This window comes from Rhamphochromis sp. 'chilingali' (genome assembly GCF_963969265.1).
Source record: "Rhamphochromis sp. 'chilingali' genome assembly, chromosome: 5".
NCBI classification, from domain to species: domain Eukaryota; kingdom Metazoa; phylum Chordata; class Actinopteri; order Cichliformes; family Cichlidae; genus Rhamphochromis; species Rhamphochromis sp. 'chilingali'.
In genome coordinates, this window is record NC_137932.1 from 16,708,654 (window position 1) to 16,733,908 (window position 25,255).

Below are 25,255 nucleotides of genomic sequence, written 5' to 3' on the forward strand. Positions count from 1 at the left end.
CTCTTTCTCTCTCTCGCCATCTCTATCGTGCTTGCTGTTTTGCTCTCTGCCCTCTCATCTCTTCCCCCTATTATCCTGTCCTCTCCATTCCTCTCATCTCTTGTTATCCTTTCCTCCCCACTCCCCTCGTCTTCCTTTATCTTGCTTATTTCCCCCCAATTTTGCTCTATATACCATATATCTCCCTGCATTCACCTCGCCATTCCCCCTACCCTTTCTCTGCTCTAATCCTCACTCTGTTTTGCCTCCCTTTTTTTTTTTCTGTCCGTTTCATCCAATACCCTTTCTTTCCCTTTTTTCTTTTTGCACAATGTGGATATAGAGTTACAACCAAATGTGCATTTAGGTATTTATTTATTTGTGTGTGTGTGTGTGTGTGTGTGTGTGTGTGTGTGTGTGTGTGTGTGTGTGTGTGTGTGTGTGCGTGTGTGTGTGTGTGTGTGTGTCTTCTTTAAAACAACATAAATGGATTAGAAGCTAAAACAACATTGTTGTTGTTGCAGTTCCCCTGTGTGTTTTTAAGAAATAATCTGTAATCAAACACCTACATTTTCATGTCATTTTCTACTCATCAAAATAAAGTTTCTGATATATTACACTGGACTGAATGTACTGAATTTAAAAACATAAAGTCCTTTTGCATTTACTTATGCAAATTTACTTGAACTTTACCATATTCTGTCTCCTAGGGTTAGTTTGAATGTACATGTTGACCCTGTTAATAAAGTTTATCTCCAACTCTGGCAGCCCTACCTCTCAGTCATGCTGACCAGAGGTTCGCTGGAAGTCGTAGTGTCTACCGGCAGCCACAATCGGCGACAAGCCACCAGACGACCTGAACAAGGCACGCTGAATGATGGCAGAGAGCACACACTCCGCATAGAGAGGCTAGCTGGCAGGTTAGCGTTTGTTTTTGTTATGAAGTAACAAACTCCTGTTGAAGATGTTTTATTGTGTGTTATAATCCATTTCCTCATTTTGGAATTTTTCTTTGTTTTCCAACAGATCTTTTGCAGTCCACGTGGACGATGAAGCCAGGATGCAGGGTATGCTTCCCAATGACCAGCCATTGAACTTGCAGCGTATCTTCCTTGGTGGTATTCCCGCAGAAGTAGAGCAGACCTCCAACAGAGCCAACATCCCCTTCAAAGGATGCATATGGAACCTCATGATCAATGCTGTGTATGTTAAACTTTGTCACTCTGTCAGATATAACTGTGAACAGATTTGTTTTCTACAAATTTATTTGATGCAGGCATGATCTTCAGTTGAACAGCAGAGTGTTTGGTGTTTTTTAAGATGATTAACAGCAGTTTATTGAAATGCTTGTTTAGGCTGTAGACTTGTTTTTAAGTTAGCTTTTAAAAAAATTGGATACAAACAGTGTGGATCTGCCACTAGAAATGCTTCTGTCTCCTACGATGTTGAGATCACACATGGGTGAAAGTACTAATTCACTTTACATTATGTTTAAAATGTTCCCGTTAAACCTGTTTGATCCATATTTAAACACTGTACTTACTGTCTTAATGATCACCATAGACATTATACACTGACAGGTTAAAGTGTAGTTAATGCAATTGCAGCAGGTCACGGTCGTGCTGGTGTTGTTGATGATGATAAAGCCCGTCTTTCTGCCTGAACAGCAGTAATTGAACTGTCCAGCATCATAAACATGCTCATAACTCAGATTACACCACCTCGTCTTTGTCTGTTTATGATTGCGTCGTTCCCTTCATTTCAGCCCTATCACCCCGACCTTTTCTAAGCTTACATCTGCGTGCCTGTCTGTCAGTTCACTCAGTGTCTGAAACAACCTCTCCCCTTTAGGACAACCTCCCTTTAAGCCAGGGGTGTCCAACTCCAGGCCTCAAGGACTGGTGTCCTACAGGCTTTAGATGTGTCCTTGAGCCAACACAGCTGATTTAAATGGCTAAATTACCTCCTCAACATGTCTTGAAGTTCTCCAGAGGCCTGGTAATGAAATCATCATTTGATTCAGGTGTGTTGACCCAGGGTGAGCTCTAAAACCCGGAGGATGCCAGTCCTTGAGGCCTGGAGTTGGACACCCCTGCTTTAAGCCATAAAGATCTGGTTGGCAGTCCCATCCAAATGAAAGGCCTGAGTGCAAATGCTCTGCTCACACATATGTATCTAAATGATGAGAGCAGGAGTTGGAAAAACCCTTGTAAGCTGAGCTTTTAGAGCATTCTGAAGCCTAAGCGTTTGGCTAACAGGGATTGTTTAGTCTTTCGTTGGTTTTTTGCTGGTATTGTATCTAAGGCAGAACCACTTTTGTCAAAGAAAATGTTATATCCATCTAAAGTAATGTTATGTAACAGAGCAGAACAGGGATCGGTGACAAAAGATGTGAGAGGCTCGTGGTGAAGCTGGTTGCAAAGTGCCTTGAAGAGAAAAAAGCAAGTGGAGACAGGCGAATAGCTACTTAAAAAATGTGCCCTGTGTGAAACAAATATATGTATAAATACTTGGAAGTGTATAAACTGAATCAGCTGGCATCAGTTGATGTATTGGAATCAGGGGCTAAACTTGGTTTTGGGGCTAAACTTGGTTTTGTGGCCTGCCTGATCTAAGACTATGCTCAATTGATTTAGCCATAAAATTATGTGCATGTCAGGCCTGTTGTTTTTATTCACCAGCAGGGAATCCACCACACGCGACAGTGATGATAGTCATTTCAGCCTGATATTTCTTAGTTGCAGTTTTATTTGTATATGTAAAATACTAAATATCTACTTTATTTTGTGAAGAAAATGAAATTAAGGCTTGAAATAATAAACCATAGCAAACCTTGATACTTACAGATTTATTTAATTCTGCTGTGCACATGATTTTTACATCTAACTGCCTGTTCCCCTCTCAGTTTGTCAGATTTCGCTCAGCCTGTTTCCTTTGAGAATGCTGAAATTGGTCAGTGCCCGAACCTCACCCCACCGCCACCTCCACCTCCTCTACCAGCAGAGAAGGAGCTCGAGAAAGAAAAAGAGGATTCAGAGCCCTCAACCCCCATCTCACCACGTCCAAGTCCTCCTGCTGTAAGTTTAATATAGCAACTAATAAAGGATGTTACAACTATTAAGTAAATTGTAATGGCCATTGTTTTTGTTAGTCAGCCTGTTTTAGACTGTTTGAACATTTTCAAAATATAAAAACAAATAATTATGTGCATGTTAGGCACATAGAACACAGTGTAGTAAAAAGACACACATTCACCTGTGTACAGCTGTCCTACAGGGCTACAGTGCTATTTTTCTGACTCTGTTATTCAGAATATACTCTCACTCCCTTTCTCTCTCTGATGAAATGCAGCCATGGCCTGCCGTGTTAGCTTAGCAATTCATCACACAGCAGTTGTACAGCCCATTAACTTTTCTTTATAGTCCCTTTAGCCTTGAGTCACTAAACGCCAGCCCTGGCAGCCTGTCATACAGAGTGGAGCCATGGCGTTATGCTAGGCTAACTGTGCATACAATTAATGCTTTATGAGTGCAGAGGAGCCAAACACTCTGAGCTAACATTTAGCCACTATTCTAAGAAGCTGGCAGGCGGTAAAGTCAGTCATTTTTACACTCTTAGCACCAGGTTAGGCAAGATATATTTCACATATATGGCTTACAGCAGGCATAGGTTATCAGTTACCCAGTTAGCTGCTAAACTACACCTCTTAAGGAACATTGATCTTCAAGCACAGAGCCAAAGAACTCTCCTATCCTAGCTATAATTCTGGTTTGTTGCTTTATGGGCTGAGAATTCATCTGATTTTATGATTTAGACTGCAGGCTGTAAAAGCCACAGTTCTGAGTTCTCATCTACACATTAAGTGTTATTAGGGTGGTTTTTTTATGTGTATTTATATATGTCATGCTTTGTTTGTTTGGTGCTTTGTTAAGACTCTTGACTCCTAGAGAAGTCTGTTAAATTAACATCATAATGTAGTATACAGCAGATACTATAGAAAACATCATTACTGCCATTTTTGTCTTGTACTGGATACAACACTGTTAAAATATTGACATGTTTTCACTATCGAAAAACAGTTTTTAAAAATTGAACGGCACAATTTTGGCTATTAGCACATTGTTTTCAAATGATTAAGCAATGGAGCTCTGCACACAGGTTGTGACATGAATTTTTCATCAGCAGTAGGAGGATTTTGTCAAAATGAAGAAGTAAACACTGGTTGAATCACAGTTGACAGAACACAACAACTCAGCATGCGTATGAATGAAAAGAGCGTCTTTACTTCCCACTTCTCTGTCACGGCTTCTGTATTTGTGATTCTTCTGATAGTCACCGAGTACCAAGTGAGGGGTCAAAGAGGCTCCATAGGCCTCAGTGAACCTCTGAAAAATATAACTCAGACTTTAATTTGAGCATTTTCCTTTTTCTCTTTGCATTTTGATTGATAATGTGACAACTGCCTCTAATTAGCTTTTTAAATCTCAGGTCTATAATTTCCTTCATTTACACTGAGCTGCAACATTAATAATGTTAAACAGGCTATATTTTCAGCTGCAAAATTAGACTTTTTCTTTAAAAAAACCCAAAAAACTAGAAATAGGCCTTGATCTATTCATCTGTTAGAAGAAACTATGGTAAGAGTCTATAAGGAATGGGAACCGTTGCTTTTTGGCATTATCATCTGCTCTGTCATCATTCTGTCTCTCTGGCTGCCACTAATCTGCTTCCTTCCAACTCTCCAACTGCTGACTTGCAGGAGGCTACGTCCCCTTCCCTACCTGCTGCTGCAACCCGTGCACCTGCTACTGTAGCACCGTCCAGTGATAAACAGAAACCCAGCTCAGATGTGGTACACACACACACATGCAAACACACGAACTCAGTACTGGTTTGCTATTATTAAGTCAAGTGTAAGATTGTGTCACTCAGATTTTGTGATTTCCTCTGTGGCTTGCAAGCCCAAAACTTGTCCATTCATACTGAAGACATGATCCAAAAAAAAGAGAAGATGACAAATAAATAATTTAATCTTTCAGAAATAAAAACTGTATTATTTTCTAGAAGCGCTAGTTAGCAGACACTATTCAGAGAGAGAGAGAGAGACATTAAACAGTTGTTGGTAACTATTCTCAGACACAGATTTAGTGGACTGGAGAGTAACCTTGTGTTTACTCCACCCATGGCATCATTCCTTCTTTGGCCTTAGGCTAACAAGTTATCATGAGACTGACCCAAGGTTCTCTTCTATCTGTCTGCTACTTGAGGCCAGGCAGAGAAATTGGTGCAAACACAGCCCTCAACTGGCAGTGACTGACCACCTCTGCCAGAGCAGCTGAGGGTTAAGTGCTTTGTTCGAGAGCCCTTAACATTAGGTACTGAGAAGAAGAGGGGCTTTCTTGTTTGATATTCCGATGGTGTATCTGTTATAGTTTGGGATGCACCAGTTTATCAGCTGAAATTAACCTTGTTGACTGACTTCAACGCATTGGCAAAAGAGATGACATTCACTGAGGGGAGTGTTCAGCATTTATTTTGTGTGTTCCATCAATTTTGTGGTCTCTGGGATTCAGTTTCATTTAAAGACAGCGTGGCAGGGAAAATCTGAAAGACCTGAGATAATCAAATTGAGAAATGTCTCTGTTTTCATGGTAAAAAAGAGCGCATGAATGATAAAAACTAAATAAACAGAAAAAAACAAAGGTTCACAGGATTCTGGGTACTCCTGTGAAAGACTAAGAATGACCGCATCGTGACTTGGTAGCTTGTAGAACAACCTTTAGCAGCAATACCTTGGAATAATAATCATCTATATGCATTTAACAGTATCTCACATTGTTGTGGAGGAATCCTGGCCCACTCTTCTCTTCGTCCCACCATAGCATTTCAGTCAGGTTGAGGTCTGGTCATTGAGTTGGCCATTGCAACATCTTGGTTCATTTCTTCTTCGGCCATTCTGTTGTAGATTTGCTGCTGTGGTTGGGATTGCTTTCCTGTTGCAGTTGCAAGCTTAAGACTTTTTCCTGACAACCGTTCCAAATAAGCCATACTTGTTAAGTCTTTTCTCTTTTCCTTCACTTTCTCTAAACATTGCGCAGTTGGACCTAGAGGGGAATTTTCACTCCTGTGATTGTGTCATTGTTTTTAACACGTACCTGAATGCTCCAGACCAGCAAACTACCACATAAGTAGTATGTATTTTACACCTGTAAAGCTATTATCCCAGATCAGTTTGTTCTGCAGTTCTTGTTCCTAAAAACTTTTTTCCAGTGGCTGAAATACAGTAAGCACAGTATAGACTTTATAACTATAGAAAGTGGTGGAAACTCTTACCTACACACACAGGCTCATCTTCACTCGTCACAGACACACACACACACACACACACATACACATATATATATATATATATATATATATATATATATATATATATATATATATATATATATATATATACACACACACACACACATACACACACACATAAATTTCTGGCTAAAGGACAGATTCTATTGGTGTGACCTCCAACCAAAGACCTGAATGGAAGACCGTCTTCCCATTGTTAGCTTAATGGAAATACGCAGAAGGGATGAGAGAAAGGAAGGGAAGAAGAGGAGGATGGAAAAGGATAGAAGAAAGACAAGAGGGAAGAGAGAAAAGGTGCAACGAAAAGGGAGAGTCTTTCTGAACAGAGTGGCGCTCAGCTTTTGTTGGCTTAATGGAAAGACGGAGGAGAGGAAGTGGGAAAAGAATGAAAGGAGAGGGAAGTAAAGGACTTCTGAGCAAGTGACGTCTGCCTTTTGTTAGATAGGGGAAGAATAAGAAAGAGGAAAAAGACTGAGGTTGAAGAGGAGGAGCGGATATGGGGACAGAGAGTGATAAGAGGTGAGTGTCAGCTGTAACAAAGCAAGGTCACGGTGTGGGGAATGTCTTCACTTGAAAGGGAACAAGAGAGGATTGGAGATTGAGACACACATACACTCAGTCGTCTCAGATCCTCTCTCTCTTGCTAACTTTGTCACGCACTCACACTTGAAGTATGGCAAAGTACCTTTATCACTTAATAGGCATTACTGTATATTCAAAAGAGGAGAGACACAAACTAGAGGGTGAAGCTTTTGGAAGGGGGGGGGGGGAATTAGGGGGCGGGGGGACAAAGGAAAGACCAGATACTGAGGTGTGAACAGAAGACTAGTCTAGATCTGGAGAGACTATTAGAGGTGATACAAGGTAACAAAATGAAGTAGAAGCAAAACGAAAGGACTTCAGGTGACTGTAAGTGAGACAAGATAGAAGTGTAAGATAATAAAAAATAGAGGGAAACAGATAAGGGCCAAGGACAAGAAGTAAAGCAAGAAGTAGAGAGAGAGGACAATGACAGGAGGGTACGATGGGAGCAGAGGGTTTGGTAAGTAAAAGCCAAAAAAAGAGGTGTAGAAAAGTGGAGAAAGTTGAGGGAAATAGAAGATCAGTACAGTTTGGGAAGAACAAAGCAGAAGAAAAACCATGTACGGTAAAAGAATGTGGAATGAGTGGGATTTATCGGTACATGCTGGTACAGACAGCAGGAGGAGAGGGAAGAAAGGAAAACTGGGTGGGTGGGAGGAGAGGCAAAGATGGTAAAGCAGATGATGGGAGCACAAAGGACGAAGAATACTACAGGAGACTTAGACTGAAAAAATGAATAAGAAATATAAACCAGTGAAGATGAGCATTATAGGGGGAAAAAGACAGATGTTTTGAGTTTTGAGACAAGCAGACAAAAATAAAGGAGGTATCATTTTTTTTAAAAAGGAGAAGGTAAAATTGGATATTGTTTTAGAGTAACCAACAAAGTAAAGTTGCATCTGATGCTAGTATAGGAAAATATGAAAGCAGAGGGAATAATTGTGGGGAAATAAAGTAATTGTAAAAGTGAGGACAACGGAAGGAATAAATAAAGTAAGGAAAATGAAGAAGCAAGATAAAAGTATGCAGGAGTGGAGGGAAAATGAAAGCAGCAGATGGGAGGATAGGTGGGCATCATGAAATTAGGGAAAAATAAAGACTTTGACAAGGAGGAAAAGGAGAAGAGGTATAAGAGTGAGGAGGGATTAAATAGAAGCAAGCAGAAAAGAGAAATGTCTTGGAAGGCCTAAAATAAGATGGTGTGAGATACAACAATGACACCTGGTGGTTGTTGACTGAACTGCAGAGTGCGGGAAGAGAGAGCACATAAACACTAATTGAATAAGTTACTAAAATAATATACAGCTAAAGCAATTCAAGAATGAATAGTGGAATTGTAAAGAGGGCCTCGAAAAGCGCTATATAAATGCAATCCATTATTATTATTATTATTATTATTATTATTATTATTATTATTATTATTATTAAGAGAAAACAGCTGTGATGCCTGGTTTAGATGAAATCAAAACATGCACAGGGGTCCTAAAAATTAGACGATTCCATGTTCCATAGCAAAACACCAAATCTGCCATGTGACCAGCTGTTTTGATGTGATGAAGAACATAATTGATAAGCATGACAAGCATCCAGTCTCCCGTTTTCTTAACCACTTAACCACAGGCTTATTGGAAGGATCTGAACCTACCTATGATGATACGCACACCTTGGGTTTCATGGTCCATAACATAGCAGCAGTGCAAAAGATTGAGAATGTTATACTGGACTATACTGTGTTTGACAATCAGAATATTTTTAATTGACTGTATTGTTTAAATTAGAGTTTTAAAATTACATCATAAATACCCCATCTAAAAACTACTGTGCCTTTAAAGTGATTTTTTTTCAAACATTTTCAATGATTTCTTATGTAAAGTCCTGTTTGGTGCGTCATCGTGACCTGCCAACCCTGCGAGCCCTTGCAGATCAGAAGAACGAACCCTATTAGTGTGATTGGCATGTGTTCTGCCTGGGTGTTAGGGTTCACGTTGACAAGAGCCAATTGAAGCGGTGCGGTGAGACCTTGTCACTGTAACTGACATGTTATGTCCCAATCTCCAGGAATCATGTGCATCAGCTGTGGCCCCAGCAGCACTTGAGAAGGCCTATCAGTTTGGATTGACCAGAAACAGCCACATGAGCTTCGCCTTTGATGACAACAATGTCAGAGACAAGTATGTTCAAAGCAAATGAGCTTTTTCAAATGAATAATGGATTTGAGTTATTTATTTTTTTAATGGTTCTTGGCAAACATGTAGACAGTGCTGCTTTGTGGAATTTAGGTTTTTACAGTGGAGTTATGCAGTAGCTGTCATAGATGAGACAAACCTTTGTAGTATTGTCTGAAACTTGGATGTAATTGCAATGAAAATATTCATCTCAATCAATTTGAGTTTATTGCAAATTATTTACTGTAAAGAAAAATGTGCAATGGGAGGAAATATTCAAATATTATAAAGTAACAGTTGCATGATCACCTTAGTAAGAAATTGTAATATGCAAGTAGAACTGTGTGCATTTGAAGCACATTGTAAGTATGTCATTATTACAGATGATATGCCCTTAATGTTTTTCTGAATAATTACATAGTTGGATGAAGCAGCATAAAAAGAAAATACTGTAAAAGTTAGTCACCCCAGTTACAAATGTAGCTACAGGATAACCCCACCACCTGTAACATAGTTAACATAGCAACCCCAGATACGTGTGTGTGATCTGCAGTACGGAGCACATTTCTAAATAAATAAATAAAAAGCAGAAGTGAGCGGTAGTTTTGGCAGGATGTGATTCCTACAAACAGAAAGGTGTACACCGGGTCAAAATCTACTGTATAAGAAACAACATCTTAAAAAAATGAACATGTTGGCTGGACCAGCCGTCAGAACAACCCTTCTGGTCCACAGCAAACTGACAGTAACAAAAAAAAACCACACTCTACAAACAAGGCGAAGGTCTGAGTATGCTTTAGTTGTTGTCCTGGTGGTCTGTGCAAACAAGGGATTTGTGTCTTGGGCAGTGTCTCTGACTGTTTTAAGAATCACACTTGTAACATTTAATTACTTCACATGCTCCCTAAGCTGCAAGGCAGCCTGCTGTCCAAGTAAATCACCATGTATCCATTACTCTGTGTATCTGTCAGTGCTAGAAAACACAAACCTGACTCAGATATTGAACTCTTCAAACTTAAGTTTGTCCTTAGAAACACTTCTTGTAATAATCAAGGCTATGCAGAACTAAAGACAATTACTAATGTAAATCTTTGGGGTGTAAAATATGGTTTGAAATATTGAAATGGTACAGTCAAAGAACATACTAGACATTATTTTGTATGCTGTATGCCCTGATCTCAATCAATCGAATCGTTTGACTAAGATATTAACAGAAACTGGTCACAGTCCTTTAAGATTTCCTGTCTCACGCGAACTCTTAGTATTAGAATTTAGTAATGCCTTTTTGCATCAGTAGCATCAGTCACATATTTCACGTAGGCTTTTTTGACTCTTTATTTCTTTGTTTTCAACCATTCATTTGTTCTTTAGGCTGTTCATGGTTGCTTTAGGTTGTGATCTTTTTGGACTGCTCCTACAGTAACTTCAGAGTCACAGGCTACAAGGCACAATGATTGCAAGGAATCCAGGTGCTTAAGTAGCAAAGCCTGAAAGATCTCTTGCAAACCTAAAACATGCCACAATGTGGTCGTGCAATGGTTTTCATTAACTTAAATTCTAAATGTGAACTCTAGCAAGTTGTAATGATTTATGCATCTGTTTTTTTTCCTGTTATGCTTGAGTTCTTCTTCACTAGGACTTCAGGATATATGGTGGATGCCAGCTTCCAGGAGAGTAGCAACAGTCCTGTATTTCCTCTATTTATACACAGTTTCTTATTGTGGATTTCTAAACACCCAGGGACTTAAATATGCTTTTGATGCTTCACATACAGTTTTTCTATGATGCTCCTTTTAGGTCCTTGGTTCAAACCGACGTATCTTTCTTTAGAGAGCAGGCGATGTCAGTAAGAAGACTCCATGTTTTTATTTAAAGAGCCTCACAGCTCTACAGCCACCTCCCTCTCTCCAGTTAGCCTTAAGAGAAATCATTAATGAAGAGGTTCATTTCTTTCTTTCTTCTGGTCTGAGTCTGTGTGATTACAAAAAATACAAGTGTGTCATCAGTTTAGTCAGATCCTGTTTGCCTTGACAATTCAGAAACCCTGTCTTGCAACTGTACTACAATGTATTCCTGTGTTTGTTTGTTGTGGGGTTTTTTCTCCACAGACTGAAAATTGAGTTTGAGCTGAGGACAAAGGAGTCATCCGGTCTTATTTTCTACATGGCAAGAATCAACCATGCTGACTTTGTTTCCATACAGGTAACTATCTAATATACTGGCAGGTGTTTTTAGTTGTTTCTCTACTGCTGTTTGTCCTGTAGTATTTTTTTAGTTTAAGACTTAATCTCATAAAGGGATATAAAGTTTGCTCTTTGTGTGTTTGATTTCCAAATTAGGCCCAGTAGGTACACACTCTGAACTGCTTTTACAATTTAAAAGGTTTCACCTGATAAATTTCCAGTTTGATTTCTGTCTGTGCTGTAGAACTGTATAGAGGCTAAAGCTGTATGTACTCTGTTTTACATGTCTGCTTGTTATTCTCCTTCATCTATCATGAAAACCCTTTTTTATTCTTTAAGATCAAGAATGGTCAGGTTTGTCTGGGTTATGATCTTGGCCATGGAAACATATCTGACTGTGTCCCATACTCCATCAATGATGGAAGCTGGCATAAGGTACAACAGTTCTTAAGTTTTTAACACATTTCTTCAATTATTTGAACAGCATCTCCTGTCTGGATTTGATCTGCATGACATCTTGTATGCAACATTATGATAAGATTCAAAATCTTTACTGTTTCAAGAGCTTAACTGCAATAATAAAAGTTCTGTTGCTTGTTGTTTTATAGCTCTTAAAAGAATTGTTTATAATAGAAAATCTGCACTTTCCTTATTAGGAATAACAATTTGTGTTACACTGCAATGAACACATTGAAAAAGTCACAGCACGTAAAGACAAGTTGTCAGTCTTCATGCGTCCAAGGCAACGTTTTAGTCATTGATGAAACTATCGGATGCTTGTGATTCAGTTACTTCACCATGTCTACTTCCTTTTTGTTCTCTCTCTGTCTCTGGTTTTTGTTCCTAGATCAGCGTAACGCGTGACAGGCAGAGAGCCACGCTTATTGTGAATAGGCGGTTCCAAAAAATGATGTCAAGTCCAAAGAAGGTGCTCAGAATAACTCATACATGTAGCATAACACAATGCATGACCTGCAAAAGCCGTAATTTGCTCAAACTCCGCTTCTCATACGTTACTCATTACTTGTCAGTGACATCAGAAATAGTCCTTGGACCTGTACTATAAATGAAGTTTATACATCCAAGGTGTTATTCCTTATCTAGCTTCTTAACACTGGCAGTCCTGCCAAACAATAAGTCAACCTAGGGGTTTGATATCTAGCTACAAGCACATTTATGTGAAAGAAGTGGTGTTGGCAGCGTCTGCTGGCTGCACAAGCGTGTATTTTATGAAAAACTTACACTATAATATTTCAGAAATATGAAGAGGTTAAACAGAGTATCTAAGTTGTAAGCATCAATCCGTAAGTGTCCATAGTGATGTACACGCTAAGAGAAGCAGCTCCATAACATTGAAACCTAGAATTAAAAGTTGAACTTGCATCACTGAGCCCAAGTCCTGTTTCTGCCCTCTATCGTCACAATGAGGTAGTCAAACTCTTGCCATTATGTCATTCAGTAAATCATGAACTTAAACTGTGGCTAACACAAAGTTTCACAATGATTTATGTCAAAGATGTTGTACACAGCAGTGCAGGAAACCAAAATGAAGTGTTTTACAACACTGCGTAGCACAAAGGAAAAAAATCACAGAGGAAGCATCAGAAAAGACTCTTTGCATGTTGCATTGGGAGAGGAAATATTTGTTCATATTTGGACTTTAAACTGTGGCCCAGCAAGGGGGTGTTTTCACTGTTTGCATTTCTAATTTTATATTTTTATGCTGTATTTTTGTGTCTTGTCAATTTTCTCTGCTACATCACCTTGACATGGTCATCTCGAGACACATTATTGTAATAATCAATAATGTAGGACGCAGACAGACAGAATTGCTTTTATTATCTGTACTAATAGAGATGAAATTGTGTGTCAAAGTGACTGTGAGCACTGCAAAAATATTGCGTTAATGAACTGTGTTCTTGTTGCCAGGCTGACCTGTTAGATGTGGTGGGGATTCTGTACGTTGGCGGATTACCACAAAACTATACCACAAAACGAATAGGACCGGTAAAACACACGCACACACACACGCACACACCATTTAAAAATAGGTAATAAGTCTTTCATTGCATGTCAACACATGCCATCATATTTTTATTTCGGTGCTTCACTTGTTTGTTGTCAGTTTAGTTGTTTTCGATTAACTGAAATAGCTTGAGTGTCATTTCAGTATAAAAATTAAGAACTTCTAGCATGATTATCCAGTTTTCGAGGACTGAAGTTAGTATCAGTCAGATTTTGAGTGATTTTTGTTCAACGAAAGCCATTTTTATCAACTCTTTTTTTTCTTCATCAAGATTCTCTATAGTATCAATGGATGTATTCGTGACCTTAGGGTGGCTGGAAGCCCTGTAGGAGGTGTTTCAGGTAATGGTTTGTATTGTATTTAATGAGTGCCTATTGGTTTTAAGGTCTCTTTTGTTTTGTTGTGTTTTTTTCTCAAAAGAATAGTGTAACAGCTTGATATACGAGATGTTATTTTTGAATGTGCCCAAATAGTTTTTATTAACTTGCTCTCGTTCTATCAAGGTTCTTCTGAGTCCATGATTGACTTTAAACTAGACATGGCCACACCCACATCCAGTCATATGGTTGGAAGGTGCTTCGTTGCTACTGAGACGGGCACTTATTTTGAGGGCACTGGCTTTCTAAAAGCAGGTGAGATGACGCTCAGAGCATGTACATGAAAGGGGAACATAAGGCTGGGATTTTTTTTGTTTTATTTCATTTTTTTCCTGGTCATGTTGTACATGCATATAAATTACCTAGCAATGACCTGATTTTGGTTCTTTTGCTGTTTTATTTTATTTTATTATATATTGATCTGAATAAATTTTACTTATTGGAATGTCTTTGTACAAAATGTGCCTTCCATTTCTCACCAACAGTTACTCTTTGTCTTTATCTAGTCTCATCCTATAGAGTGGGTCTGGATGTGTCCATAGCATTAGAGTTCCGAACCAGCAGAACCAGTGGAGTGCTTTTGGCAGTCAGTAATCAAGGCAATGATGGACTGGGGCTAGAAATTGTCGATGGCAAGGTACGCAACACTCATTTATGGCTCAGTCGCACCAAATATAGTGTGTATAGTAAATATAGGATAAGACCCTCCTTGTGACTAGAAAAAAACAGCAGGGATTGCACTGGATTTTTTTCACCTTTGCTGACTGAATGCAAGTAGTTGTGGTGACCAGCTGGTTGTCCAGAGGTTGAACATGCAATGCCCTTAACCTTTGGGTAATCATTTCTGACAGATTTATCAGCAGTAAATCTTTGCTACTGTCTGATTTATAAATGCAGAAAAATTGCCAACACATTGCAATCAATCTTGGTCACTTTGCACCAATGAGCGCAATTTGTCTGTGACGTGTTCCACAATAAGTTTCCTGTTGTTAGACACACTGAGGGACTCTACTGAACCGGTTGCCAACTGCTTCCATTGCCATATTACAATTAAATCACAGACATCATGAACTCCTGAATTTTAGTTTCAGATCTATGAAGTTCTGGCTGGACTTTCAACATAAGTACTTAATGTGAATTTCTGTGTAACAGATTTGCGATTATTACAAACAGATTGCATGTAATTAACACATTGAAGCCATTCAGTTGCAGACTGACACCGTTTGGTGCAATTATGGTCACAGACATAGCAGCCATGTTTGAATTGGCCGCTTTCAGTTTCATTGTACATGGTCTTAATAATTTTGTTAATGTTGCAATTTCCAGCCACTGTTGCACTGCGCAGTGGTTCTCAAACTTTTTACATCATTCCCCACGTGGCAAGAAGAAATACTTTCAAGCCCCATCTAAACAAAATAATGACAGAAAAGCCTGGCTGCAACTTTATTTAGATAATAAACTCATTCACAATGAATCATTCAGTAATTTTTGTTTTAAACAAACAACTTTCATTTCAAACAACTATTTCTTAACTTTTAGTCTGCACCACTTCTTCAAAAAGGTAAAAAGTTAAACAGAATGTGAACATTGCCAGACATAGAAAAATAAAATTCAGTCTTAGTCTTATAAAAAAAGAAATCCCCAGAAACTTGTGAACAGAGGTGAAAAATATATAATTTAGTGAGAGCTTAATGCTATTCACTCTTAAAGGCTGCAGTCAGCCTGTTTTTGACAGCAGAGCTGCGGCGGGGCGTGGACTGGGGCGTGGCTGCGGGGGAGATGGACGCACCTGTGCGGCATCCCCAGTCACGTCTCCCCAGCTTAGGACAGAATGAACTGGGTCCTGTTGTTGTTGTTGATATGTGTAGGCTGTAGCCGAAAAGCTGCATTCGCGTGTGTAAGTCGACAGGCGCAATATAGTGCGAACATGCAGCCCAATCCTGGGTTTTGGCACCACTGTAAACGATGGACGACAGACACAACCACATGTTCGCACTTTTCACTACACTTCTTTATTGCGGCTGTTGAATTACACGCGTGGCTGCGTGCAGCTTTTCAGGGATGCAGCGGATGCGCATATTATTAACGTAACTGCTGCAAATTTCTTGTTTCTTTCCGCCGTAAAAGTGATTCTGATGTTAAACATTAGTTCTGCATGACTTTTCTGCCAGGTAACTTGCGCCCCACCTGTCAGAACTCCAGTGGGGCGTGCCACACACTTTAAAAACTGCACTAACCTGACTGTAGTATAATGGACTGTAGTATAAAGGAATAATATTTGTGTGAAATGCACATATTTAAAAACTCACATTATAATATTACAGATATATTAAGCGGTTAAACACTGACTTTTTTACTTATTTAAGCAGGACAGTATAACTATTGAGATCAAAAATCTCTTTTACAAGTGTGTTAGTTTTCTAGGCAAGAAATACAGCAGTGAAGTTGCAAAAAACTGGTAACACACAGAAAAAAATACACAAGTTAAGTACTCTAAAATAAAAACAATAAAAATAAAATACAAAAGCAACCAAAATGTATAAATGTCATCACCAATAAACCCTGAAAAATCAATAAAAGTAATTCCCACAATTTTTTGATTAATGGAAGTCAGTAAGACAGGCGCAGACCATATAAATAAGACCTTAAAAATAAGAATGTACCAGTGGCTGAGGCTATGAAATGACAAACAGACCTCCCAGCACAAGCACACAATGTACAGTGGCAGGTAAACGCTTTAAGGTTTGTAATAAATCTCAGTGCTCAGTTATAGAAAGAATCCAGCATATGTAAACGTTGTAATATAAGTGAGTATCTCGACTTTTAATATATATATTTTGTTCAGTAAACATGTTTTATATCTTGTTTGAAAATTATCCATGGCTCTGCTCTTTCTGCAACAAAATCATAACAGAAGGTCGTCGTCATTAGCAACAACCGAAGCTGCTGGACATTAATGTGGAACGATTGCGATAAATAAATAAGTTAACGCTAAGTGACCTCTTTGGTGGTTCTAGCATTAAAAATTTCCTGGATATCTTGAATTAGTTGTCAGTAATCTGAAATTGATTTAGAGAGTCACAGCAAACTTAAATTATTCCAATTCAAGTCTTCCATAAGAACCATTTACTTAAAATTCCCTTTTAATAAAAGCTTCATTAAAGAGGGTAGTGCACTTCTGACAACTGAGGATGTTCTGGAGTAGCCAAGTGTAATCTGGAGGGATTCAAAGGATCAAGTACCAAAAACTGAAATGATCAAAAACTCACTGATTCAGAGTTTTTGCCAAATATTATAATACCCCTGACTTTTTTAGGTCACTCAGTCCTATATACATATAATACCCATCAACACTAATATCTGTATTTGTAATAGATTTGCCTAACCAGATTTCAAATTAAACTATAATATTAGAATGTGCTCAAATGCTAAGCATAACCATAGCACATAAACTATGTATGTTCAAATGAAGAAAACATAAATCTGTTTTAAAATCAACAGGAATGTTAAACCTTGTGCTGGAAGCAGGCCCGGAAATAAGAAGCAACAGAAGAATTAAACACTTGTCATTTTTTAAGATTTTAGTCCATTGTAAAATAAAATAAATGCTGCTTAGAGGAAAAGGACATTGATACAAATTTGATCTTAAAAAAACCTTAAAAAATAGCAAAAATAACATAAAGGGAAAAAACCTCCAGAGAGAAAGCTTTTTCAGTTGTGAGGTTTGGGACTATCAAACATGTTCTTGGTCCATCTCCACAAATTGAGGATTTTATTTTTTTACATAAACTTGTCACAAAAAGTAATTTTTACTTAGTATTTTTTGTGAAAACTTTATAAAACTTTTCACAAACTAATTTCAAAGAATTTCAAAGAATTATGAAATTAGTTTGACTACATGCAGTAAGCTTGTTTGTTGTTTCCATGTGCCTTTCCCTCCCTCTTAGCTGCTCTTCCATGTTGACAATGGAGCTGGGCGCTTTACGGCAGTGCACGTTCCTCAGGGAGAAGGCTTCTGTGATGGACAGTGGCACTCCGTCACCGCCACCAAGAAACGGAACAAGCTGGAGCTGGTGGTTGATGGGAAGCAGAGCGATGCAGCCAGTCCGTATGCACACTCTGTCACCTGTGACACCAGCGACCCCATATATGTTGGAGGATATCCTGGTATGAATGCCACCTACCTAAAATGATACTTGGACAAATGTAAAGAAACATGCCAACACATATGAATTGTTGTTAGCATATATAGAAAACATACTTGTTACAGGAGAAGAGCCTGTTCAGGGATTATGGAGTAAATTTGATTATGTGTTTTTGTTTCTGTCTCAGCTGGAGTTCACCAGGCAGCTCTTTCTACCAGCACCTCTTTTCATGGTTGTATAAGAAACCTGAAGATCACCAAGTCTTCTAAGACCATGGAGGTGCACTTCAACAAGGCTCTGGAGATTAGAGGAGTCCAGCCTCTTTCCTGTCCCGCTGTCGCTGCCTAATTCTCCTTACTGCTTTTCAATAAGGTCTCAGCTTTCCCAAGGGACCTAATGCCAATTTATGTGTTGACCCATTTCCTCAGAGTGAATTTGTGTGTTAGCTGTGTAGTCATTACTCTTTTAAGTCCTGCAACTCGTGACACGTTTCTCTATTCCCAAATTAGTGTACCTTTACAGCCATTCATTAATTCTACTCACAATTCATTTGTTTGGTGTAAGTACCTAAAAAATAAGTGCCCAGCTCAGCTACACTTTTTGCATTGTAACATCAAAAATGTCTTTCTGAGCGTTTTTCTTCACTCAAATTGAAATATAAACAACAACAAGTCTAACCAAACAATTATTCTGATGCTACCAACATGCTATTGCTCAGTGTGATTTTTAAAGTACCAAATTCATCCATCAATCTATCCATCTTCTTCCGCTTATCTGGGGCTGAGTCGTGGGGGCAACAGCCTAAGGAATCCTCCCTCTCCCTAGCCATCTCCTCCAGCTTGTCTAGAGGAACACCAAGGTGTTGCCAGACCAGCCGAGAGTTATAATCTCCCCAGCATGTCCTGGGTCTGCCCTAGTGCCTCCTCCCAGTGGGACATGCCCAAAACATCCGTAGGCATCCTAGCCAGATGCCCGAATCGCCTCAACTGCCTCCTTTGGAGGAGCAGCGGTTCTATTCTGAGCCCCTGCTGGATGGCTGAACTTCTCACCCTATCTCTAAGGGAGAGGCCAGCCACCCTTCGGAGGAAGTCCATTTCTGCCGCTTCTCTCGCTTTTGGTCGCTACCCACAGCTCATGACCATAGGATGAGGGTAGGGACGTGGATCGAACGGTAAATCGAAAGCTTCGCTTTTACACTCCACCCATCCCAGTTCTTCAAATATAACCTTAAACATCTACTAAGAAGTTCTCAGTTTATTATCAGACCTGCGCACAATGTGAAGCTCTGATCAATAAATTTGTAATGGCTATGAAGTGAGTCTCACTGTGTTTCAGTTTGTCATCTAAAGTATTAAAATCCTGCATTGCAATACATGTGCTTACAGTACTCAGGTGCTGCTTTTTGGGATATTTTTTGGTGTTTTGAATAAGTTCAGTTTTGTCTTTTATCTTGGAAACAGTTGCACCAGGATTTGGTTTTTTTTTTTCCTGTCTGTTCTTCGTATACCTTCTTTTCTAAAAAACGGTTTAGAACGTCTGAATTTTTGATCAATGTTTTTAAGCAATAATGCACAAGAAACATTTAAGTGTTTTGATCTCTCCCACAAAACTTGAGTATGCACTTAAAGCTTTACAACTATATGTAGAACATACACTAACGAATCACTAAAATATAAAAGTAAAATAAAAAATTTGATACTCGGGACAAAATGGTTTTATCCAGGAAGTGTACAGTTAGATCCATAATAATTTGGCCAGTCACTCATTTTTACCTCTTGACTGTAAATTGCTGATAGGGTATTGCCGTTAACTTTGTGAACACAATAACTTGAGATTGAGGCAGTGTACGATGTCTAAATCAATACTACAGGTGCATCTAGTAAAAATCTCAGACAAGTTATGAATATCAGTGACTTTGACCTTAAGGTCAAAGTCCTTTACCTGCACTGACATCTGTTTGGGTGTCATATTGACAGTCTCAGTTACCAAAATGAAGTTCAACATTTGGAATTAACCAGAGGTGGGTCGAGTGTTTGTCATGGAATAACAAGGCAACAGTCTCAAACTTCTTGTCAATTGTCAAAATACTTTTGAGCCTCTCAAAATATTTCTAATTCTTTTGCTGAACCTCATGAATTAAAGCTGAAAGTCTGCACTTGAATTACATATTGCTGGATTTGAAACCCACTGTAGTGGTGTATAGAGGGAAATCTAAAAAAAGATATGCCTTATTCAAATATAACATGGAGACTATCGGAATAAAACAGTAGTCATACTTGTTTGATGAAGATTAATATAAGACTGACTTACAGGAGGAAGATAATAGAAAAGAGAAAAAAAAATGTACCGTTTCTTAATAAAATGCCCACCAGATGGCGCTATTGCACTTCACAGCTATTACTAAGATGGCAAGATACTAAAAGCTCTTTGTAGCATTAGATGTAATAATCAGTCTTTATTTCCCAAGCATCAAATTCAAGAGCGACAACACTTTAAAGCTGCACTGTTTAACATTTAGGTTTTAATAGTACATTTCTAAAGCGTACTTGTTGCCCAGCTGTAATGGTTTTGCTCCACGTGCCAGCAAATGACAGAAAGTGAGACGTTTAACCAGTACTTACTACCCAACGGACACTAGGGGGCAGTATGTAACTACAAAGTGCAAAGATGCACCTGTTACATGTTACATGCATTTATTCTGGGATTTTATTGAAAGTGTCATCTGATGCATTTTCCCTGTAAGAAGAAATGGACATGCTGACATAAGGGTCCAAAACTCCGTCTTTATTGTGCATTCCTCTTTTATTGTCATCTTTACACAAAGTGAAGAATGGTAAGAAGTCAGCCAAATAAACATTACTGTGGCCGCCTGCAGTGGAATGTTTAGAAGATAGAGTAAAGCCTAACCTTTATCCACCCACCCGTTTAAAGCAATACAACTGTTTGTAAACCTACCAACTCACCTTTTTATGACAAGATGTTCACCTCTGGGTGTCCACAACATATGTTTAGGGCAAAGTAATTATTGATTTGTAGATTAAGAATATGTCCAAATGATCAGGTCAACACTGATTTTGGTTAGCTTTCCAGGATACGTGTGGCCTTCGTGTTTGGTGCCCTTTACTTGAATTTAAAAGCAGACATTTCAGCTTGTGCTTGTACTAACTTCAGTATTAGTAGCTACTGTTGCACATACTAACACATACTATTGTACCAACTACAGTACTACATTACACAGCTATAAGTGCAGGGAGACAGACAAAAGCAGCAAGTGTGCTGATTTAAATGTGAGCGCACACTGTAACCAAGTAAATCGGCATTGGACATACAGAGGCATATCTTGTGTCATACAATAGTAAGTTGATCTAAAAGCTTTAGTCAATCATAAGTTCAGTGTACTACACCACCTGGCAGTCAAGCATCTGTAAACTGCTCCCAGTGTTTCATTCCCTTATATCATCGTAGTGAATGATGAGATAAAACAGCTAGCTACAGCATTTAATCTAAGTCTCGTTTGACATCTGTCAAGGCATTCAAGCATTCCGTGTTTATATCACTGAAAGTAAAAGCAATAGCCTCTTCAGCTACTATATTAACATGAGAGTAGATAGAGAGAAACAACTGAGCCCGGCTTTCCTTAGTACAGGTGATTTTTGTAGAAACTTCCTAAGAGGAGTAGCGTTGTTTATCATCTACACTGTGACAGCACTGGTGTCAGGTCTGGTGACTTATTGCATGCTGTCGGTCCGCTTGAACTGATCTGAGGTGAGTTTCACATGTGGTAGTAGTCCAATCCAGTGGTGTAAGCTTGTTTGGCGCACTTATCCACCTCCCATAGCTACACAAGCACACCCCAGGGTCCTTTTCCACCTGCTTCCCATAGGTAAGCAGCTCTTCTGGGTATGGTTCCACCTATTCTTCATCCAGGCCTTGTCAGGACGACTGCATGAGACCCGTCAGTCGTTTGCCTGTCAATGACTTGCCCTGGAAAAGAAGAGTCATAGTTTAAAGTTTTATTCTCAAGATTTCTAAGGAGCTAAGGAGAAAAAGAAGAAGGATGACCTGCATGCACATAGAGCTTTGTCTGCAAAAATATATTAAATCTCAAGGTGAGAATACATTATATTAGCCCTGAAAAAAAAGGGGGGGGGGGGGGGGGGGGGGGGACAGTATGCAATGAGAGGTGCCTTAGGGAGCTCCAAGCTTGCCATATGAAGTCCAATAAGACTTAAATAACGTTTTTTTCTTCTTCTTTGATATCAAGCTCATAATGTGTCTGCAGAGAAATGCATAGTTTGGTCACAGTTCCATGTCTTTGCAAACCAAAGGCTTCATCTATTGAACTGAAAGAAATAATGCATTTCATAAAGCAAAAACAAACATGGCAACACATGGCAAATGGCACCCCAAAGGGAACACTGAAGAATACAGAAATCACTCAAACCGCTTAGCTGTAATTTTACATTGTAATTGTTTTGCCTGCATCCTGCCTCTTCCCTCATTTGCAGTCACGCAGTTAGGCAAACTAATTTGTACAATGGACAGTCCTTTATTACTCAATACGCCATTCTTTTAAACCATTGTTTTAAAAAAGTAAATGTCCTTTGTAGCTGCAAAAGTATCTAATGACTACAAAAAATACTTTAGCACAGATGTACAATTAAAAAAAAGTTTGATAAAGTAGCTGTAATAATTAAAACCAGACGCAGCGGGACACTTACCACACTGCGAGTGAACTTCTCCAGGGAGGTGCGTCGGCCCTGCTCCGTTTCAGGCTAGAGTCGAGCAAAAAGTAAAGAGTGTGAGAGTTCAACTCTTTCGAAGCCAAAATTGCATCTTTCACTTTCAGAGTCAGTTCGCAAAAATTGCACAAGATTGCAGGCATATTTTTAAACATTACTGATATTACAGTAATTGCTGGAAAATACTATGCCGTATTCCACTTTCTTTTCTAAAAAGGGCTGTTAGCAGTCGTCTCAGCAATTTAGCTGACCGAATGCGGTGCACCCCTCATGCCTCATAGCTGGCCCTGCTAGAGGCAGGTTGCCCATCAATCCAGTGTCAAACATGTCAAAATGCCCTTTGACATATTCACAAATTATACTGTATCTCATGGTGTGTGACTGTTACAGTGCTGTGTGTGCACTTTGAGCAGTCATTAAGTCATAAAGACTGGTCCACTTATCTCTACCAAGTAAAGTCGGGGAGCCTGCCTTAGTCTCAGCTTCACTGATGCTAATGTTCAATGATACAGCTTCTGTATGTCCACAGAGAGTAATTCATAAATAGATGACACAGTCACTTACTTTCTTCCTCGCCATCAGAAGGTCCTGGTACAGGTTGGAGCGCAGGAAACGTGAATAGCTGTCACTTTTCATCAGCTTGTAGATGTGGTCCTTAGAGGTCAGAAAGATGGGATACACAGCAAGTAAGAAGGAGAAGTTTGCGTCGGAAGGATGGCGGTGCAATTCTGCTATGTTTATATATAACTATGTGTCGATGATGTACAAAACTTGCCAACTCAAGCAGAGTAAACTGAACAAGACCCTCTCAGTGGGAGAGGATGATTGAGGCACACTGCCAGGTAACTGACAGGAGAAATCTTTTCTTTGTTTAACTCGTCCCATTTAAGCCTGTGACACGAGACGGAATTTAATAGATGCTACGCAGCGCCCAGTACCCCCCCGCCCATCTATCTCCCAATGAGACGTATTCTCTGGAAATCACTCCACAATATAGACCCATTAGTTGATACTGGTGAAGCATGTAAGAAAGACAAATGGAGCAGACAATAGTGTGGGGCAGAGCTTCTGAAAGAAGCACAGAAAACCCACAGAGATATAACCAACTTAAGTTGGAATGTAGAATAGAGCCTTGTGGTAATACTCTTGACCTCAAGCAGGCCTATTTGGAGTCAGTCACATAACTGGGGAATCCTGATACACAGGAAATTACTGAAGCTTATCCCAGCTGTCATAGTATAGGTCAACAGTCTATTGCAGGTCTAACACAGAGACAGACAACCAGTCACACAATTAGGTCATTTAGAATTAAACTTCAGAAGCATGGCGGTGCATTAGTTAGCATTGTTGTTTCCCAGCAAAAAGGTCCTGGGTTCAAATCTGCTGACTGGCTGGGGCCTTGCTATGTAAGTTTGCCTGTCTGCTTTACTTTTTCAAAAGTCACTCCAAAGGATATGAGGTGTGTATTTGCAGTGTAAATGTGTTGCAATCACTGATCAAAAGTAGGGACATTTTTCTCAGTAGTGAGAGAACAGAATGAGGCTAACTGAAATAAATGCAATTTGCTAAATGACTCCTTTTCTAGGATTCACTTAGTATTGTAGTTCACCTTTTATTATTTATGAGTACCACTAATTCTCAGTTCAGCCAGACAAATTTCAGCTGGCATTTGCCAAAAAGTTGCATAAATCTGGACAGGATTTTAAGAGCAGGTTCTTTTTTTCCCAGTCATATAATTTCTATATGTAGGTTTAAAGAGGTTGATATATTGTTACATCAGCTCCACTTTAAAACCCTGTGAAGTCCGACTGGTTTTATAATTTTCAAGTTCAAATAATTTTACTTGAGCTCAAATGCACTGCATGCTCCTCTGCTTCTCACCTGTGCATCTTCGTAGCTGTATCGTCCAGGGTCTTTCAGGTTTTGGCTGGTGCGTTCGTAACTGTGGGAGTCCAGGTTAATAGAGCTGGGCGCTCCCTCTGCCAGGAACTCTGCCCAGATGTCCTGTGCCCTCTGTGCAACTTCGTGCTGAGGTATCCTCTTTAATTCCTGCACAGCCAGCCAGAACCTGCAACAACACAAACAGAAACACACATCAGTGGCATAGACCTTTAAATCTGCATGCTAAACATGTAACTGGTGATAACTTATCTTTAGATAGATTAGCGAGTTTAGGACAGTGAAAGCTTTCTGTATGATTAGAGCGGTAAAATTAAAAGTGAAACCTTCCTGCAAAGCAAACATAGTTTTCTCGAAACATGTCAGTATCCAGAACATTGACTTACATGTATTTGATTTCTTTCTTTCTAAAATGCTCTTAAAACTTTCTCCTCCTTTCCTCGACGACACACGAGAATAATTTTCTTTTAAATATTGACACAGAGAAAAAACTTAAACTGTGTTAAATACCAGGGGCAGCAGAGAAGCAGACTGCCTGCAATATTAGTTTCTATCTATATTGATCTGTGGACTGGTTTAGCAATATAGAGCAAAGCACCTCTGGGGTGTGCTTTGCTCACTCACTCTCTATTTCTCAATAACTGACACTCTCTCTTTCTGTGCCACTCCTCCAAAAGCTCCCTCATAAAACCAAAAGCAATTAAGGGTCCAGAAGAAGAGAACAACAGATGGAGGTGAGGAGACTGGTGGCGTAGCTGAAGGGTGAACAGCGATGTGAGTGTATGCCC

At 39.3% G+C, this 25,255-nt stretch overlaps 2 protein-coding genes across 7 annotated transcripts in view; one reads left to right on the plus strand and one right to left on the minus strand.

The window, feature by feature from the left end:
- The window catches only part of lama2 (laminin, alpha 2), a 228,061-nt gene extending 208,921 nt beyond the window's left edge, over positions 1-19,140 (plus strand). For all 4 annotated transcript variants that reach the window (XM_080883708.1, XM_080883710.1, XM_080883709.1 and 1 more), the window contains 14 exons: positions 748-899; positions 1,006-1,182; positions 2,885-3,056; positions 4,739-4,831; positions 8,989-9,101; positions 11,204-11,297; positions 11,618-11,713; positions 12,126-12,206; positions 13,208-13,285; positions 13,576-13,645; positions 13,808-13,936; positions 14,188-14,318; positions 17,629-17,848; positions 18,014-19,140. In XM_080883708.1, coding sequence (XP_080739834.1) covers positions 748-899; positions 1,006-1,182; positions 2,885-3,056; positions 4,739-4,831; positions 8,989-9,101; positions 11,204-11,297; positions 11,618-11,713; positions 12,126-12,206; positions 13,208-13,285; positions 13,576-13,645; positions 13,808-13,936; positions 14,188-14,318; positions 17,629-17,848; positions 18,014-18,174 — 1,767 coding nt within the window. In that variant the 3' untranslated portion in view covers positions 18,175-19,140. The remainder of the gene's footprint in view (positions 1-747; positions 900-1,005; positions 1,183-2,884; positions 3,057-4,738; positions 4,832-8,988; positions 9,102-11,203; positions 11,298-11,617; positions 11,714-12,125; positions 12,207-13,207; positions 13,286-13,575; positions 13,646-13,807; positions 13,937-14,187; positions 14,319-17,628; positions 17,849-18,013) is intronic.
- A 1,251-nt stretch (positions 19,141-20,391) lies between these two features.
- Positions 20,392-25,255, minus strand: part of rgs6 (regulator of G protein signaling 6) — a 114,432-nt gene continuing 109,568 nt past the window's right edge. For all 3 annotated transcript variants that reach the window (XM_080882482.1, XM_080882481.1, XM_080882483.1), the window contains exons 15-18: positions 24,450-24,636; positions 23,133-23,222; positions 22,548-22,601; positions 20,392-21,810 (exon numbers count right to left, since the gene is read on the minus strand). In XM_080882482.1, coding sequence (XP_080738608.1) covers positions 21,760-21,810; positions 22,548-22,601; positions 23,133-23,222; positions 24,450-24,636 — 382 coding nt within the window. In that variant the 3' untranslated portion in view covers positions 20,392-21,759. The remainder of the gene's footprint in view (positions 21,811-22,547; positions 22,602-23,132; positions 23,223-24,449; positions 24,637-25,255) is intronic.